This window comes from Prinia subflava, chromosome 12, assembly GCF_021018805.1.
Source record: "Prinia subflava isolate CZ2003 ecotype Zambia chromosome 12, Cam_Psub_1.2, whole genome shotgun sequence".
NCBI classification, from domain to species: Eukaryota; Metazoa; Chordata; class Aves; order Passeriformes; family Cisticolidae; genus Prinia; species Prinia subflava.
This window is the reverse complement of record NC_086258.1, coordinates 9705212-9723065: the sequence shown is the minus strand read 5'-3', so window position 1 is coordinate 9723065 and position 17854 is coordinate 9705212. Positions and strand designations below refer to the sequence as shown.

Genomic DNA, 17854 nt, shown 5'->3' with positions numbered 1-17854 from the left:
TGGTTTCCACAGCTCACAAAAGGGAAGTTAATAAAATTCTTTGCAGTATTTCATGGTTATGTCAGTCACCACTTTCTACACATCACACCAAACAGGGCCCTGGAACATACACTCCACTTGTGGACAATTAAGGCCAGCACAATAAAGTCCATTTATTTCCTTCAGTTAATACCTGCCTCCACCTATGTTCACGCTAAAATTACTTCTATCTGTAAGAGCTCACTGTATGCTGCAGTCACATTCTTTTCCCCCAAACAAGAGTTTGACCTAACTCTTGATATTTTGCTCTGAAACCTTGGGACATAGAGCATTTTATGAATCTATGCTGAATCTTCTGTATTATAAGGAGCAATAAAAGCAAAGATTTCCAAGAAGCAGGAAGAACAGCGTAGGCTGGATCAGTACTGAGAAGCAGAGCCAACAGAGGATTTTAAAAAGCTGGAACTGGCACTGAGAGGCATTTGAAGAAAGGAACAAAAGGTGAAGTTCAGCTGCACACCTTGAACTCTACAGCACAGATTCCCAGAATCCACAGCTCAAAACAGACTGTTGTGATAAAAATGGGTGATTAAATTTCCCAGAAATCCAAATATACCCTTATCTCAAAGGCTTGGGTCTTTACAAACTCCCAAGCATAACCAAACTCAAATGCTTTTTCAGCCTCCAGTTCTGCCCTCCAACCTGGAAGCACCATCCCAACCTGGCTTCCGAGACTGCAGCCAAACAGCGGAGACCTGGCACAGCCACAGCTCACAGCATTCCTGCCTGAACCAGGAACAATACACCAGAAACAGCAAAGCCTGCTTTTATTCCTGTCAATGCCCTCCCCACAGCCACCAATGCAACATGAAGCCTGCCAGGAGGACAACTTCTGACCAGTTACCAATCAAGTCACTTCATGGGCCTGGAACACGTTTCAGAGAACAACTGAAGCAGAGCGTAAGAGGAAAATGGATGCGGTTTGTTCATGAACGACAACCCACCCGTGGTTATTTGATTTCATTTCCAAAATCATGTGTGGTACTTAGATACCCTTTTCACAACCATTTTAAGATCCACTGACTTTCAGTGGGAATTACTGGTTGGGAAATGTAAGCATTTTGAGAAGTTCTGCACACTGTGTCTATCTGGTATTACTCACATGTGTCTTAAAGGTAGGGCAGAGTTCTTATTTTTAAAGATGCTTTTAAGTAGTCATATTAAAACATTTCTATAGAAGTTCCATATTGCACCATCTATATAACACACAGATCTTTGAAAATACCTAAATCAAAGATCTTGAAACACAGACTAAAAATAAGCATCAAACATTAAGCACCCCTTTGGTTTTACTGTTTTCATTCAAACAGAGCAAACTCATCTTTCACGGACAGCAGGAGTAGAGGAGCAGGCTTTGATCACAAGCAGCTTAAAGATCATCCAGGCAAGGATCAATTTAGCACTTTATTTTGGTATAGTGTATATGTCTTGAAGGGCTAATTTCTCCTATTTCCCACGTGTTTCAATCGGACACCTTTTCCAACATTATCTCCAATTCAATAACAAGCTTCCCGTGCTTTTCCACGCTCCATGCCTGGCCTGGCGTGGTGTAAACAAACCCCACGTGGACCCCGGGGCACAGCCAGCCCAGCCTAACCCCACAGCGGTGTCACAACACAGGATTGCAACACCAGGACAGCCCAACCAGCCCAACTCTGCCAATCTAACAGTGAGCAGAAGTCTCACGAAATTACACAAGATGGGAGAGCACAGGAAAGGGGACAGTGGAGCAGGCAAGTGAGAGAAGCTTTTGATGTAGCAGCAAGCAAAGCTCAGATACCCAACTGTGCTGGAATCAGCCGCAGAGGTTCATTGGATTAATGCTCAAACACTTGAGGTGCAAAAGTAGTCTTCAAATATTAAAATATTGCCTGAAGTGAACCAAAATCTCTATACCCTCACACTTTGCTTTGCATGGATTTAATTTCCTCCGTTCCTTGCTATCACTTTGTTCCATATAGGTTACCACATGGATCGTTTCACCTAAATCAGAAAGCTCACAGCAGCAGAATCACCACCAGAAAGCCTCCAAGCCCATTAAAATATGGGCCAGCCTAGAAGGGCACACATCAAAGACCAGCAGAGCAATTACATGTGGCTTAGGACTGCTCTGGAATCAAACCCCAAGAACAAAGAGCAGCAGTGACAGTGCTCTTTAGCAATACCTGCAGCTGGTCTCAGACCCAAAGCTTTCTGCTCTCACAGCTTAGGACCAAAGACCTCAGCCAGGCACAGAGCTCAAGTTTTGATGTTCCTCGGAGAGCCAGTCTCTCAGCCCTTACAGGGAAAGAGGCTTTGGTTTGTTTCAGCATAAATAAAATACAGCTTTTGAATTCAGCACAGTTTAGCTCCTGACACAAAACTACACCACAATAATGTAGTGTTTGCCTGAAGGTGTCTTCACACCTCCACGGGAGACAGAGTGTCTGGGTAAAACACATACAAAGAGGCAAACTTCCACCAACCTCTTTCCTTGCTCATCTGTGTAATTAAATGGGTGTTCTGGCCTCTCCTCACACAACAAACTATCGGAGAAAGTTGCAAAATGAGAAAGTCAACACAGCTGGCTCTTGGGTCACTGCTTCCAATTTTACTTAAAATTCTGGTTCTCCATGAAATTCCTCTTCACTGCTGTTACACCTTACTCTGTACTCAAGATAATGTGCAGAGGAACAGCAGAGACCCCATCCACCATGCTAAAATCTTACAAACCTACCAAAAGTTCAGATTAGTTGCACACACTTATAAAACATTTATCTTTTACTTTACCTCCCTTTCCCAAACATTTGACACATGACCTGCAACTTGTGATCAAAGTTTTACTTTTAAATTCTGCCAGAATGAATTTAAAAGAGCTTAAAGCAAACAATATATAGAAAGAAGAAAAGCAGAAAACTTTCAATTTTACATTACTGGAACAGGCTGAGGCTTGAATGCCACCTTGAGACACATGCAACAAGCAAAGCAGGGCACTCATAACCAGGGCTGGTCTCTCTCCATTTCCAAGGAATACCCATTTCCTGGTGCTTAGAACATCCATAACCACACAAAAAGACAGAGGGTGAATGGAAAAAATCAGTATTTCAGACACAAACTTCTTCAACCTGAGAGTCAACAGCAGATGTAGCAACCTTAGCATGGAATTTACAGGGAAATACTACACAAAAATAAATTCTGGGTTTCCAGGGCAGAAAAGAGAATAAGCATGAGAACAGATATGCAAGCCAGAGAGGGAAAGAGACATTTTCCTCCATTCATATCTTTCTCAGCTTTTGTACCTCAGCTGCAGTTCCTAAAGTGATTCCACAAAGTTCCGGCGTATCTGATGCAGAATGCACCAGAGAAAGAACAATACAGCAATATTAACTAAATTACTGAAGAACAGTAATTGATTTGCCTTTAAAAAGCAAAGTCAGAAAGTTCGGCATGCAAAATAAACTTACATTCCTATCCTCCAAATTATGAAATCATAAAGAATAGGGTTAAAAAACACAGAAAACAAGAAGGTGACATGCAGAAAAGACACTGAGGTGGCTGAAATACCTAAATATAATGTATTTTCTGTTTCTATTCCTCTGGCTCTATGCACAGCTTAACATCAAACCCAGTATGGTTCAATTTAAAGATACAAAGTTCTGCTTTCTAATTCATCATTAGCATCTCAGTGTGGGTGAGCAGCGGAATTTGTGGCAGAGTTCAGAGGCTTTACAGTGCACTTTGCAGAGCTGTGTTAGGACAAAGAACCCAGCATTCTGTAAGACTCCGAGCTCCTACAGCCTTGGACAGCTGTGGGGGTTTCTACCTGTACAATTCACCAAGTGCACACTTGTTGTTTTAAATACATTGCAAGTCCTGAAAGAAGCCTGGAAAATGCTCCAGGTCCATGCCTGTGTTTTATCACAGCTCTGGGGAAAAACAAAAACTAAACAGCATACAAGCAATCACTAGCAATCTTTTTTCTTCTCACATATCACATGATTAGTCTGCTTAATCATGTCTGATCTTTACCCACCTTCCCTGTGCAACACACACTCTCAAATGCAACAAGAAGTCCTTGCACTCAAAATGAAGCAGGAAAGCCAGAGGAATACTGCATGTGAAAATACAGATTTAGGATGACTAAAGAGTAATTAATAAAAATAACAACTACAAGTCTAACTTTTCTGTTCATTTTACAACACATTGACAGCCACAGATGTTCCCACTAATTTCAAGAGCCAGAAAGAAAACAGATATTGTTATTTGGAGATAATGGTGTCTCTAATTCCACCCCTCTCCTCACAGATCTTGGGAAGAGGAGTGAATGATGAGACACTCTATGCAAAACCAGGCATCAGACAAAACACAAGAATTAAGCTAACAAGGTTGATAGCTATTGCCAACACCACTTTGCTTTCAATCTGAATTTGAACTATCTGCTCAGAGAACAAAACTCTAATTTTAGGCTCTTGCAATCAGTAAATTCCCCATCCCAGAAACAAGCAGCCCGTCCTGGGAAACGGCAGTTTATAAAAGAAATGCTGACAGTGCCTCAGCCAGCCCAGCACAGGAATGCTGCTGGAATGAATTAACTGTGAACAGTTGGTTGATCCACGCGCCGCAGCTGACGCTGCCCCAGCAGCAGCCCCGTGCTGTGCAGCCAGGACGGGCAGGACACGGCACTGGAGGCTGGCAGGGAGGCAGTGCAGCCAGAAGCTGAACAGACTCTGGGGATGATGCTCTGCCTACTGCTGGAGCTGCTCTCTCTTTAGGATTCGAACACAAACAGGGAGCTACGCTCACCGGACAACCAGAGCGCTAGAAAAACACGCTGTGGAAGAACCGAGAATAAAGGAGTTACATTTGGTGTGTGCTACTAAACACTGTCTGCACTCAGGGCTGGAAATTGGAAGGAAGCCCCTATGCCAAGCTCCATTTGTTAAATTGTTTACTGTGTACACAAAAGTAAGTTTACTCAGGTCCTTGACCTTTTAACTAGAGGCCTTAAAAAAGAATACAGGATCTCTGCAAGTCAATCAGCAGTGGGCAGTTCCTGTAATAACACCTTTTCTAAGTAGCCAAAAGTCTCAGAAATCCTATCGAGTTGGGCTTTAACCAAACCTGTAAGTAAAACAAAATTTGGAATACAGATCAAGCCATGCCTGTATGCCCTACCTGTTCCCCAGCTTGTATTCAAGAAATAAACACCATCTTTTTCCTCTGGAAACCTCTCATGATCTTTTCCTTCTCTCCAAAACTTTCCTAAATACTTTTTCTACTTCTCCTTCTCTCCCCCAAAATGATCAGACAAATCTACACAGAGATAAACCACCAAGTTTACTTCCAGCAGTTCGATTTCCACTTAATTTTTGCTGGTGTTTTTAAACCAACTTAGCACAATCATAATTTATACTTAATTTTCGCTCCTAATTGACACAACCAGTCCTTAAAAATTATCTACTGGGGACGTTTTAACTGAAAGAAACACTTCCTTCACAACAAGGATAAAACCCGCAAAACACACCGAGGTTCCGGTACATGAACCAAATAAAGATGCCACACGCAACATGCCACATTTTAAGATCCACCTGGAAGCGACAGGCAACAACCGACACCCCGCGACACGGAGAGGGACAGCGGGCGCCGGACCGGCCCCTCCGCGGGATGGGACGCGGCGGGAAAGCCGACGGCTCCGGAACGCGCTCGGCGGGGTCCCGGGGACACTGACACGGTTCGAGGAGCTCGTCCCTGTCCCCGACACCCGCAGCTGCGGAGCACGGGCCCGGCCCGGCGCCTCCCGCCCGTCCCAGGACTCGGCGCGGCCCTGCGGGGCCCGGGGCGGTCTGACGGCCCCGCTGCCGCCGAGCCCGCGGCCCTAGGGGCAGAGGGGACGGGGACGCACCGCGCCGGGAGGGAGACACGGCGCCGGGGGCGAGGGAGGGACCCGGCGGCAGCGGAGCGCAGGACGGCCCCCAGCTCCCGCACACCGGGAGGGAGGGAGCGGCGGCGGGGCAGCGCCGCGGGGCCGGGCCGGGCGCGCCCCCGCGGCAGCGCGAGCCGCACCTACCCCGGCCGCCGCCGCCGCTCCCGGTGCCGGGCCTGGGCCGCCGCCGCCGCCGCCCCACGTGACCGGGCGGAGGGGCGGCCCCGCCGGTCCTTCCGGGCGCGGCTCTTCCGGCGGGCGGACAATGCGGTTCCGAGTCGCGGTGCTGGGCTGCGGTGGCGCCTGTAGGTCCCGGCGGGCCGGCGGGACGCGGGCGGCGGCCCCGGAGCGCGGCGCGGAGCGGCCCGCGGCTCCCGCTGCCCCCGCGGGCCGCGCTCGGAGGGCGGCCCGGCCCGGCCGGGGGCGCGGCGGGGCGCGGGGCCGCCCGGGGGGCGCGGCGGGCGGCCGGGCCCGGCCCGGCGCTGGGGCGGCGGCTCACGGCGGGTCTCCTCCCCTCTCTAGGTCCGTAGCCGGAGGCAGGAGCGGCCGCGGGTGCCAGCGCGGGGACGCGGCCCGACGCTACAGGTACCTGCCCTTCTCTCCCTCCCTCCCGCGGGGCCGGGCCTGGCGCGGACAGCGGCTTCCCCCGCTCTCGCAAAGGGCATCGCGTTTACATTGGTTTGGGATGCTGCGCGGGCTCCCGGCTGAGCTGTGCTGGAATATTCCTTTCCCGGACCCCGGGAAGTAGCCGTGAGGGGCCGGGGCGATTCGCGGTCCCTAAAGGCCGAGGAAGCACGTGTTGCCAGCGGGGAGCCCTGCACGTCCGACGGGAGCTTGCCTTGGTTTGCCACCCTCCCGACAGAGCGGGTTTGGGGTTGAGTTGATGCTCTTTTCTCTTGGAGATCAGTAGTAGTTGAAACTGAACGTGTGCCAAGGCAAGTCACAACTTTCCCATCTACAGTTTCTCACGGAGTGGTTCTTGTAGTCCGCCACAGACAAGGCTGAATGGCTGGAATAGCTGTGGTTAATAATGTAACTTTAGCGTGGGTGCTTTAACTGCATTCATATTGTATGAATTTCCAAGGTGGAAAAAACAGACTCACAACTGGACTTCCCTCATCACTGTCCAGAGAAAACACAAAAATAAACAGTTTGATAATGTCTAAAATTCACTGAAGATCTATCGGGATGATCTGTTCCTGTTTTTTATATTTGCCAGAGGCTGTTGCCTCTTAAAATTAAACTTTCAGCCCTAGAAACGGGGCCAGTCAGGCAGCACCGAAGGTGGCTGAGAGCCTGGGTTCTGCAGATTCAGCAGAACTGCTTGTACTGCAGAATGATGCCCCCCCTGTTTCCAAACTTTCCCTGGTCCCTGGTTTTTGAAGCCTTCTGAAATGCTTCCCTAATTCTTGCATGCTGTACACTGGAAGATGCGCTTGATGGGTGTGATCAATGAGGAGGTCATGTCTCCAAATGCTGTCTGAGCTGCAAACTGAAAAGACCCTGATTATTGACAGATGCTTCCAAAAATATTATTTGAACAGTTGTCTTGTGTGTTCATTCATTTCACTGGGCACGATGCCATTCCTGTGTGTACACCCAGCTGACACTTCATGCCCCAAGAGAGCAGTATCTGCTTTTATCTATAAACTTCAAAGCTTCCTTTTGAGCTTTATGTGGTGTTTGTAATAGTTGGGAGGTGTAAGTTCTGCTTTGGTTTGTAATTTTATCTAACCAAATCTTGCATCATTTAGCCTCCTGTTATTTCTTCACTTCCTGCAATCCCAGTGCTTTGGCAGGATTGTGTGAGCAGTGTTTCATACAGAATCAGTGTAGTCTTACAAATTCTTAAAGCAACTGTTGAAAGACAAAAGAACGGCACTTGGTTTATGGAAATCCACTGTTCTTCATTCCAAGTCCTATCAAAACAAGAACAAACTTCCTAGAGGAGAGATCTTGAAAGATCAAGACAAGAAGCAAGGCTTCCTTTATCCCCCAGATATTCAAAACAGGGAGCCAAGTGGAGGCCATGGTGAAGATTTTTTTCTGTAATCTTAGGAAAAGCCAAAACAACACACAGCAAACCAACTCCTGCAGAAAAACTTGAAAGACAATCTAATGCATTAAAGCCAGTGCTGCAAAACCCAAAGCTTGCTAAAAATACAGTTTCCCTTTACATCCTAACTCTTCAGGGTATTGCTTCAGGAGAATTTCTGTCATAATACCTCTACTTAATATTCAGGCTTCATTACATTAAAAAAAGGTAGAAGTTATTGTAATATGAGATGTAAACTTGAATTTGTTTTTACTTGTAATGGACTTCCGTGTGTATGTAGGATAAAAAGCATAACGGCTTTTTAAACGCCCACTTTATGTTACTACTTTAAAACTTTCTAACCTGCCTTTTAGAAAACAAAATGTACTCATTGTTTGGTTTTTCTTCCTGCTGCTTTTCCGTAGGTGTGCCAAAATGTCAGAAAGATCAGATATTCTTCATTTCAAGTTTGACAACTATGGAGATTCAATGTTACAGAAAATGAACAAACTGAGGGAAGAAAACAAATTTTGTGATGTCGTGGTCCATATAGACGATGTTGAAGTTCATGGGCATAAAATTGTCTTTGCTGCTGGCTCTCCTTTTTTAAGGGATCAGTTCCTATTGAACGACTCCAGAGATGTAAAAATCTCGATCCTGCAGAGTTCAGAAGTGGGGAGGCAGCTGCTGCTCTCCTGTTACAGTGGCACTCTGGAGTTCCCTGAAATGGAGCTGGTGAACTACCTGACTGCTGCGAGCTTTCTGCAGATGAGCCACATCGTGGAGCGCTGCACACAGGCCCTGTGGAAGTTCATCAAGCCCAAGCAGCCGCTGGACAGCAAAGAGTGCGAACAGCAGAGCGATTCTTCTGAGCTGAAGGAACATCAGGGAGACGATGACTCTCTGCAGCAAGACTCGCCGTGTATTCAGCCTTCAGAAGACAGCATGGACATGGAGGATAGTGATATTCAGATCATCAAGGTGGAGTCCATTGGGGAGGTAACAGAAGTTAGGAACAAGAAGGATCAGAACCAGTTTATTTCTTCTGAACAAACTGCGCTGCATTCCTCAGAGCCTCAACACTTTCTTATCAACTCCACTGTTGAGAACAGAGCAAGTGAAATAGAGCAAAACCACCTCCACAACTATGCCCTTTCCTATGCCGGCAGCGATAACATCATTCTGGCCTCTAAAGATATGTTTGGGCCTAACAACCGAGGGATAGACAAAGGCCTCCAGTGGCACCATCAGTGTCCAAAGTGCACGAGAGTATTTCGGCATCTGGAAAACTATGCTAACCACTTAAAGATGCATAAACTATTTATGTGTCTGCTCTGTGGCAAGACGTTCACTCAGAAGGGCAATCTCCACCGGCACATGAGAGTGCACGCAGGCATCAAACCATTCCAGTGTAAGATCTGTGGGAAAACGTTCTCTCAGAAATGTTCCCTACAGGACCACCTCAACCTGCACAGTGGGGACAAGCCCCACAAGTGTAACTACTGTGACATGGTCTTTGCTCATAAGCCCGTTCTGAGGAAACACCTGAAACAGCTGCATGGTAAAAATAGCTTTGACAATGCCAATGAAAGAAACGTGCAAGACATAACGGTGGACTTTGATTCATTCACATGTAGCGCTGCTACAGACAGTAAGGTCTGTCAGCAGGCTGATGCCAGCCAGGTACTGGATGCAGGGAAGCTGCCTCAGGCTGTGCTCAGTTTAAGAAATGATAGTACCTGCGTCAATTAAGCAATTAACACTCGCCCTGTGTAGGGATTGTGACTGAGAGGAGCAAACCGTTGGTTTGGCTTCTCCCCTAAACTAGCGGTGTACCCCAAAAGGCTACAGGTGGTTGGATTGCCAAACCTGGCAGGTCTTCAGCCATCACTGTTAGTCTTACTTGATATTTTCTGTGAATAGCAATCCTCCTTCAGGTTTCTGTCTATGTCTCTACTGTGGATTAAGGGGTTAATTGTTTCATTTCTCTCTGATTAGGAGACTCAAGACTAACACCTTTTGAAAGACTGTTGCTGTGGGCTGCAAGTAAACCATCTGCTGTGCAGTTAGAGGCCTCTCTGTCTGGGCAGATGGAGGAAAGCAAAGAGGACAAGAAATAACCCGATTTTTTTTTTTTAAAAGCACTGGATAACTGAAAACACTCCATATACTTAAATTTAAACTTACCTCTTAGAATTACCTTTCTCTGCTCTTACCCCTAGACTCCTACAGTTGAAATGAAGTATTTTTGTGTCACTTTTTTGCCCTTTCTCAACTTCTTTCAAGAAACTTCTGTTGCCAATCAATGCTCTCTTAAAAACTCTCAGGGTTTTAACCTCAACATGTATTATGAAAAGATGAAACCCTAAATGATTTGGCAGGGTTAGCTGATCATTGCATAGAGCTGTTCCAACTGAGGATAAATTGCAGCTCTGGAATGTGAGAGGCTGGTGCCTGGAGTGCAAATGTGACCTGTTCTTACGCTGGCATACCTGGGATTTTTAAAGGGCACTTACCAGTGCATGTACTGAGACAAGCTAAACACTTCAAAGCTAAAAGTTATCCTCCATCTTCCGTAAGTTTTGCATTACAAACCACAACAGTTGTTGGGTTTAGAGCAAAGCTGGAGTGGAGAAATACTGCTTTTTGACACTGTGAAAAGAATCTTTTTAAAGCTGCAATGTGTAACAACTCCATGACTTTTTTTTTTTGCTTTCCCCCCCTTAGTTCTTGTATGTCTCTCTTTGATAAGGGCCACATGTCACTTAACTTTAAACAAAAATACCTGCTATAAGGACTTAACATAAAGTTTTTTGCTTTCTTGAACTTTTTTGAAGTGACCATTAGCGTTTTACAGATCCTAGGATGAGGTATAGGTAGCACAATTTCTATAGGTTAATATATCAGCTATTGGCTGTACTCAGCAATACCTCTTTGTATACCGCCTTAAACATCAAATGTAGCGGGAATGGCATGTTAGTTGGGATTCTGGGATTATACCATACTGCTTCTCAAAAGTGCTGTGGAATTACCTGCATCCCAGTCAGGCTGAAAGAAGCTTAATTTATCTGAGGCACACCATTCCCAGTAGAACAGAATCTTAGTACTGAAGTGTAGCATAGACTAATAATCAAATGGCTGATCTTTGGCAGAGAACCGCTATTTGTGTTTGGAATAAGGATTTCTTCCAATGCAGCTCTTCTCCACAAGATTTGCCGTGAGGCTGAGATTATGCTTCCTACCTAAATGTAGTACTGTTGGTGTGTTTGAATGAGGGGTGGGGGTGAAAGGCTGCTATTGTATGGTTAAAAATGTTAAACAGGTATGACCAAAGGTGTGTTAGAGCAGCAAGTGTTGTGTATGTCATTATCAAAAGTTGGTCTTGCTCTTCAGTTCTGTGTGTGTAGAAGTCAGGATTTCCTTGCGCAGACATTACACTGATGGACGTTAAAACACGTTAATGTTGCAGAACGTTTTCAGAAATCCACGTACTTTGAAGTAGAAAAGAAGGTGATTCTGTGAATCAGTTTTTGCAATTGAGTTCTTGAACTACTGTACTTGACTGTTACATGAACTCTTACATGGACAGCTATGAAGTAAGCAATGGAAATTACATCAGGGCATTCATCTTGCAAGTTGTAGCAAATATATTTAGGCCTAAAGTCTAACTATTTGAAACTTTTTAAATTATTGTTCAGGTTGCTGGGGTAGAAGATAGGTTTGCATGGGAAGAACTGTTTTTCCTCTTGAGGCCACCCACTTTCAGAGATGTTTTGAACTAAATTTGACCATGACAGTTGCATCTGACACTTGCATTCTGTCTTCAGGCAGTATCTTCTGTATTGTTCAAATATTTTGATAATCCTTTATTCATTAAATGGAAATAAGTTATAGTGCTATGTCAAAATGAAGATAGGCATGGAGAACAAGAGCTTGCAGAGCCAGGTCAATGTGCTGTAAGGCACTAGTGAACAATCCAAGGCAATATGAATATGGACACAAAAAAAAAAATGGTCTTCTGCCACAGAAAGGAATAAAACTGCACAAATGCTAGAAAACGTGGCAGCAAAATGGACAGTATTGAAAGTTTTGTCTATCTGGAAAATTTGGGGTTTTGTGGGATTATGAAGCTGTAATGTTACTGTAAGGAGAATACAGCTTGTTGAAGTAGCTGTGGGGGACTTGAAGCTGATATGAAGAGACAAGGAGTTTCCTAAGAAACAAAAAAGATCATTTGGTGAAGATTCAGGTGTTCAGTCCAGCCTGGGCTGTGGTGATTTGGACGTCTGAGAAGGCCAAGACTGCTGGGCTGCACAGTTAAAGGCTGCTGTGGTAATTTGGCAAGAGCATGGCACAAATAAATAGGAAGAAGCAGAAATGCAGAAGACTTTCTTCACTGAAAATGGACACATCTGTTGGATGAAAAGTGACTTTTACTGATGTCTGTGCTTTTGGCCTGGCAAAAGGGTGCAGACCAAAAGATTTATGCAGGAGGTGGCTGCGTGACTCCAGAACCCTGGAGCTCTGAGGGCAACACGCCGATGCAAAGTGCACTGGTGGTAGAGTTCATCTGAAATTTGCCCCCATATGGAAGGACAAGTGAAGAGTATAGAAGAGGTATTAGAAAAGCAAAATCTGGCTAATGCTGCTTCTCTGAATTACAGATTTAAATGGAGTGAGAATGATGATAAATGGAATATGCAGAGGCAGCTCAATTATAGAATAAGATGAACTTAATTGTCCATGTATGTAAAATGTTGTCTTCATTGCAATGTCCCAAGTAGTGAAAGATAGATCCATTGGTTGTTGCTACTGATGCTGCATATTCAGATGAGGACTATGGCAGTTATCATAATGTGTGTTACTGTGTAGAATACCATTTGCTGGTAAGTGGATAGTCTCACAACTTAATGTGCTGTACAACTTCCTGCATATCCTAAAAATAACTGAAGTCTATTACAAAAGTATTTTAATAACTCCTCAATATATTAGGGTTTTTTTAATGTTGGCATTTTATTTATTTATATTATATAGAAGAAGGAATTTTTAGGATTTAGGTTTGCCAGAGGTTTGGGCTCACCACTTCTCTGCGTGTTGGTAGCTTGTGTAGCATGTGTTCGTGCAGCACATGCTGCAGCCTCCTGCATAGATCAGGGATGAGTCTTTCCTTAATTTATTTTTCTTTTAGAAGACATGTTTTGGAAGTTAGTAACTGATGAATTTGAAGTGTCAGTCTTTCTCTCCCCTAGCTTTTTGGCAAAACTTAGCTGCCGCTGAACTTTTGTTGAAATAACATAGAAATTAATTGTGTGGGGCTGATTATGGTTTTGGAGTCACTGGGAGGAATAAAAGTGAGGAGAGAGAATCAAAATGTGGTACAAACTTAAACTGTTGAGAGAACTGTAAAGTCATGTAAAATGTTAATTTTTTAAAACAAAGAGGGGGACATAGTGGTGCCTCCCGACTTGGTAAGGGGTGAGAAGGCAGGACGGACGCCTTTCCTTTGAGATTGTATAATCGATGGACTGAGCATTAGCTACCTCTTCACTGACTGGGCAAAAGTCTTACACTACGTGTGAACCAAAGCAGGCGGGTCGGTGGCTGCCGGGCGATGTCCCGTGGCCGTGAAGAAGCCAGCAGCTCGTCCCGGCGGCGTTCGGGGCCGCGGTTCGCCGTTCCCCCGGCGCGTCCCGGCTGATGGCGAGGAGGAGCCCCGGTAGCCGCTCCCCGGGATGCCTTACGGGGCCGGACACGTCGCTACCTCTACCGAACGGTGGGCGAGGCGCGCCCCGTGCCGGTGCGGTTTCCCCCAGCGGCAGCCGCTGTAGCAGTGCCAAGTCTTCTAATAAACGTGCTGCTAACTCTGTCTGCCGCCGCCTCTCATTTCCACCGCGGTCACGGCGCACCGGGGGCGGGCGGGCGGAAGGGGCGGGCGGGGAAGCGGTTCCGGGGCGCTGCGGCACCGGCGGCGGAGCGGCACCGCGGCGGGGAACGGCCCGGGAGCGGGGCGGAGCGGGATCGCGGCCGGCGGCGGGCAGCCCGGGAGCCCCGGGACAGCGGGTCCTGCCGGCGGCGGGGGTGGGCTGCGCCCGGCGAGACGCTCCGGCGGCGCCCGCGGGTCCCGCCATGGCGGCGGACTCGGAGGTGCTGCACTTCCAGTTCGAGCAGCAGGGCGATGCCGTGCTGCAAAAGATGAACCTCCTGCGGCAGCAGAACCTCTTCTGCGACGTGTCCATCTACATCAACGACACCGAGTTCCAGGGCCACAAGGTGATCTTCGCCGCCTGCTCCACCTTCATGCGGGACCAGTTCCTGCTCAACCAGTCCAGGCAGGTGCGGATCACCATCCTGCAGAGCGCCGAGGTGGGCAGGAAGCTGCTGCTGTCCTGCTACACGGGCGCGCTGGAAGTCAAGAGGAAGGAGCTGCTGAAGTACCTGACGGCCGCCAGTTACCTGCAGATGGTGCACATTGTGGAGAAGTGCACCGAGGCTTTGTCCAAGTACTTGGAGATCGACGCCTCCATGGAGAGCGGTGCCCAGGCTGCTGAGGGCTGCCATTCCTCGGATGCTGAACTAAGGAGCGGGGATGAGGTTTTAGATAAAGACTGTGAAATAATCGAGATCTCTGAGGACAGCCCAGAGAACGAAGAATACCCCGTGAAACAGGAGGATGGGGATGTCCCACACCCTGAAGCACAGAGCTTGGTGTCGGAAAGGAAGGACACAAAATCCCCAGAAATATCAACAGTGGAAATCGGGTATAAGGATGATGAAATTTGTATCTTCAGAATGGATTCCATGAATGTGGCGAATGTAGAAAATGATCATTTTCCTCAGCCTTGCACTTCCTCTAAAACAAATTTATATTTCCCAGAAACCCAGCACTCCTTGATAAACTCTACAGTTGAAAGCAGGAATACAGAAATGCCAGGAAATCACTTTCAGGCTTTTGTCGGTGACAATCCAGAAGGAACTTCTAGCGGGGTGAACAGTTTCCAGAGCCTGGAGGATTCTGGCAGCTCATGGCGGCACCAATGTCCAAAGTGTCCAAGGGGCTTTCTGCACCTCGAGAACTATCTCAGACATCTGAAAATGCACAAACTCTTCCTGTGTTTGCAATGTGGGAAAACATTTACGCAAAAAAAGAATCTCAACAGGCACATCCGGGGGCACATGGGGATCCGGCCCTTCCAGTGCATGGTGTGCCTGAAGACCTTCACGGCCAAGAGCACGCTCCAGGATCACCTCAACATCCACAGCGGGGACAGGCCCTACAAGTGCCACTGCTGTGACATGGACTTCAAACACAAGTCTGCTCTTAAAAAGCATTTGACTTCTGTTCATGGAAGGAGCAGCAGCGAGAAGCCAAACCTGAACGCTATTACAAAAGTTAAAATAGACTATGATTGATAGCTGGGCAATTGTGGAGACAGACTCCACAAAAAGCTTCTGGCTAGTGAAATTCTAGATGTAATTCCAGTTCCAGATCCCCATCTAAGAGAGAGAAGCACAAAGAGGTGGCTGGTGATCCAAGACAGGCCTTGGAGCAGGAAACCTACCTGCTCTGTTAAGGTTGCTATTGTTGTCAGTGAAAAAAGGTGTTTCCTAGTTGAAAGTAAACTGCAAAATATGGGAAATTATTTTATGCTTCTCTTCTATTATACTGAGCATATCCTGGTCCCCCAATGATGTTTTATATTCCTTGTTTCAAGAGCAGGCACTGCTGACTTTCAGAATTTTACTGATACTGCAATAAGCTGAAGCCTGAGCCGTGGTGTTGGTGGCAACAGCTGAGGGAAGGGGGTGTTTGTATTTATTCAGCAAGTCAGTTGTTCCCATCCAGTTCCTGGATCTGTCATGGTGAAATCATCTCCTTCCTTGCCCAAACTTTGCTAGATCTTGCAACAGAAAGAAGGTGTGTTTTTATACTCAAGTCTGTGACATGTAAGGACACACAACAAACTGAAACTAATCAAGGAACTTTTCAAATTGTGTCTTGCAAATTAAGAATTTGTAAAAGAGAAAGAAACAAACAGTATTGCCTTGCAGTTTATTTGTAACTGGACAGTCCCATGAAAAGGACTTGCTTTTAGTTTTATCAAGTTCTGAATTTTTATAAACTTCTTTCTTCTAATACTGGGGTTTTTTTCTGTCATACCAATGTTTTTGACCTGTATTTGATAAGTTTAATCCTATTTGTTGCATAATATTTGCCTTCATTTTTTTGCAGCTCTTAGCTATATGCACTCATGTAAATTCAGCTGTGTGCTGTTGGTTAATCACAGTTTCAATGCTGCTTTTGAAAAACAGGCATTTCTGTCTGACTAACAATGGCTTAGACATAGAGGTGTCATACCCTGATTCTGTGACACAGTAACACAGTAACGATGTGTGTTTGCAGAAGTGTGTTTGTGCTTTGTCAAAGGTCATTTTAGTTTCATCATGAGCATCGAGTGCCCTGTGATGCAGTCTGTGTCTTTGGCTGGTACATGTTTCTTCCACTTAACGTGATATGAATAAAGAGTCATTTTAGTTGTTAATATGAGACAATGGTACTTACAACTAGCAAAAAGCAGTAGTTCTTACTCCTGTCTGTATCACACTTTCCTTCGAGTTTCAGAAGTGCAGCTCCAAGTTCTCTGACTCCAGAAGTCTGGCCCAAATGCTTCAGAATCTGGCTGGCTCTAAAATCTAAGACAATAGTTTTTGATGTCAGTTCACTTTCCTTCCCTGTGTCTGTGAGTGCACCAGCCCGTTTGGGGTTTTATCGATCAGCTACGTGAGGGGTTGGGTGTGTACAATGTGTACCGTGCACTGTCCTGTTGCTACTTGTTACAGGCGTGGTCAGGTGTATGCGTGGGTATTTCCCTCATGAGCACTCCCCTGTGTGCCAAAGGGGAAACAGACTGATCTTTTCAAGTGTATCTTCTGTGGGAGGAGGTTCCGGGTTATTTTGGTCGTGCATGTAACCATGAGAGGGAGTTGTGTTGTGTGACAGGCCACCAGCATGTTCTGTTCAGTGGCTGCAGTGTCTCAGTAAGCTTTGTGAACAAACTCTGGTCTTGTGCACATGTTCACCGTAGAGGTGTTTCCTCTCCCCTGTCCCTACACGTAACCATGTCCTGTCATAACACAATAAATGAAATGCAAACAAGGCGTTATGTCAGAAACAAATCTCGTTTTTTCTAATCACAGTTAATAGTCTGTGCATACCTTAACAGTTAGTATTTTGGCTTGCTGTGTTGAGTAAACAAGATGTTGTAAGCAAAACACGGTGTTTCGGTGGCGGTCATTTAGTAACGCGTTTTTCTGTCCTTCAGAGGGGTCTGTCTGACCCACTCGTGCCATGAATTCTTCCCCCTCAGGAGTCCCAGCTCTGCCCCGCCGTGGCTAAGGCTGTGTTATTTCTGCGTGACCGGAGAAGCGGCTGCAGCTCCCGGTGTTGCTCCGGGTGCTGGGGCAGCAGCGCCAGCGCTCCCCACACCTCAGCGGGCCCCGCCGGCCCTCATGAGGCGGCTCCGGGACAGCCGACACGGGCCAGAGGGCGCCTCCAATCCCCTCTTCCTCCCCAGCACTAGCAATAAAAATGTCATCAATTGCAATTTGGAACGATAATAGATAATTGGCACTAGAGGTGAAAGTTACCGATTAAAATTCAAAAGGACAATTAATCTACGCCAGAGGCGAATGCTGCGCACCGAGGAATCGCTGAGGCGGCTCTGGCCGAGGCGCGCCACAAGGGGGCGCTGGTGGCGCTGGCGGCCGCTCTGTCACGCCGTCTCTATGATCCCCGCTTCCCCCTGGCGGCGAGGCCCGTGCGGCCCGCACCGCCGTCTCTATGGTAACTCCCTCCCGCCCGCCCGCCCTCCGCGCGGTCA

The 17854-nt window shown here is 46.7% G+C and overlaps 3 protein-coding genes across 3 annotated transcripts in view; 2 read left to right on the top strand and 1 right to left on the bottom strand.

The window, feature by feature from the left end:
* RABGAP1 (RAB GTPase activating protein 1) overlaps positions 1-6178 on the bottom strand; it is a 59744-nt gene extending 53566 nt beyond the window's left edge. Inside the window, exon 1 of the mRNA XM_063409879.1 lies at positions 6086-6178. The gene's annotated coding sequence lies outside the window, so the exon portion shown is untranslated. The remainder of the gene's footprint in view (positions 1-6085) is intronic.
* On the top strand, positions 6166-12952 carry ZBTB26 (zinc finger and BTB domain containing 26). The gene is made up of 3 exons (XM_063409897.1): positions 6166-6246; positions 6464-6526; positions 8402-12952. The coding sequence occupies exon 3, from the start codon at positions 8412-8414 to the stop codon at positions 9726-9728; it is 1317 nt and encodes a 438-aa protein (XP_063265967.1). The 5' UTR covers positions 6166-6246; positions 6464-6526; positions 8402-8411; the 3' UTR covers positions 9729-12952.
* A 938-nt stretch (positions 12953-13890) lies between these two features.
* ZBTB6 (zinc finger and BTB domain containing 6) lies at positions 13891-17130 on the top strand. The gene has a single exon (XM_063409895.1). It carries the CDS (start codon positions 14103-14105, stop codon positions 15384-15386), a length of 1284 nt encoding a protein of 427 aa, XP_063265965.1. The 5' UTR covers positions 13891-14102; the 3' UTR covers positions 15387-17130.
* Positions 17131-17854: the final 724 nt, after the last annotated feature.

Coding starts and splice junctions, on each gene's coding strand:
- ZBTB26 (XM_063409897.1), top strand. CDS start 8,412: ATGTCAGAAAGATCAGATATTCTTCATTTCAAGTTTGACAACTATGGA.
- ZBTB6 (XM_063409895.1), top strand. CDS start 14,103: ATGGCGGCGGACTCGGAGGTGCTGCACTTCCAGTTCGAGCAGCAGGGC.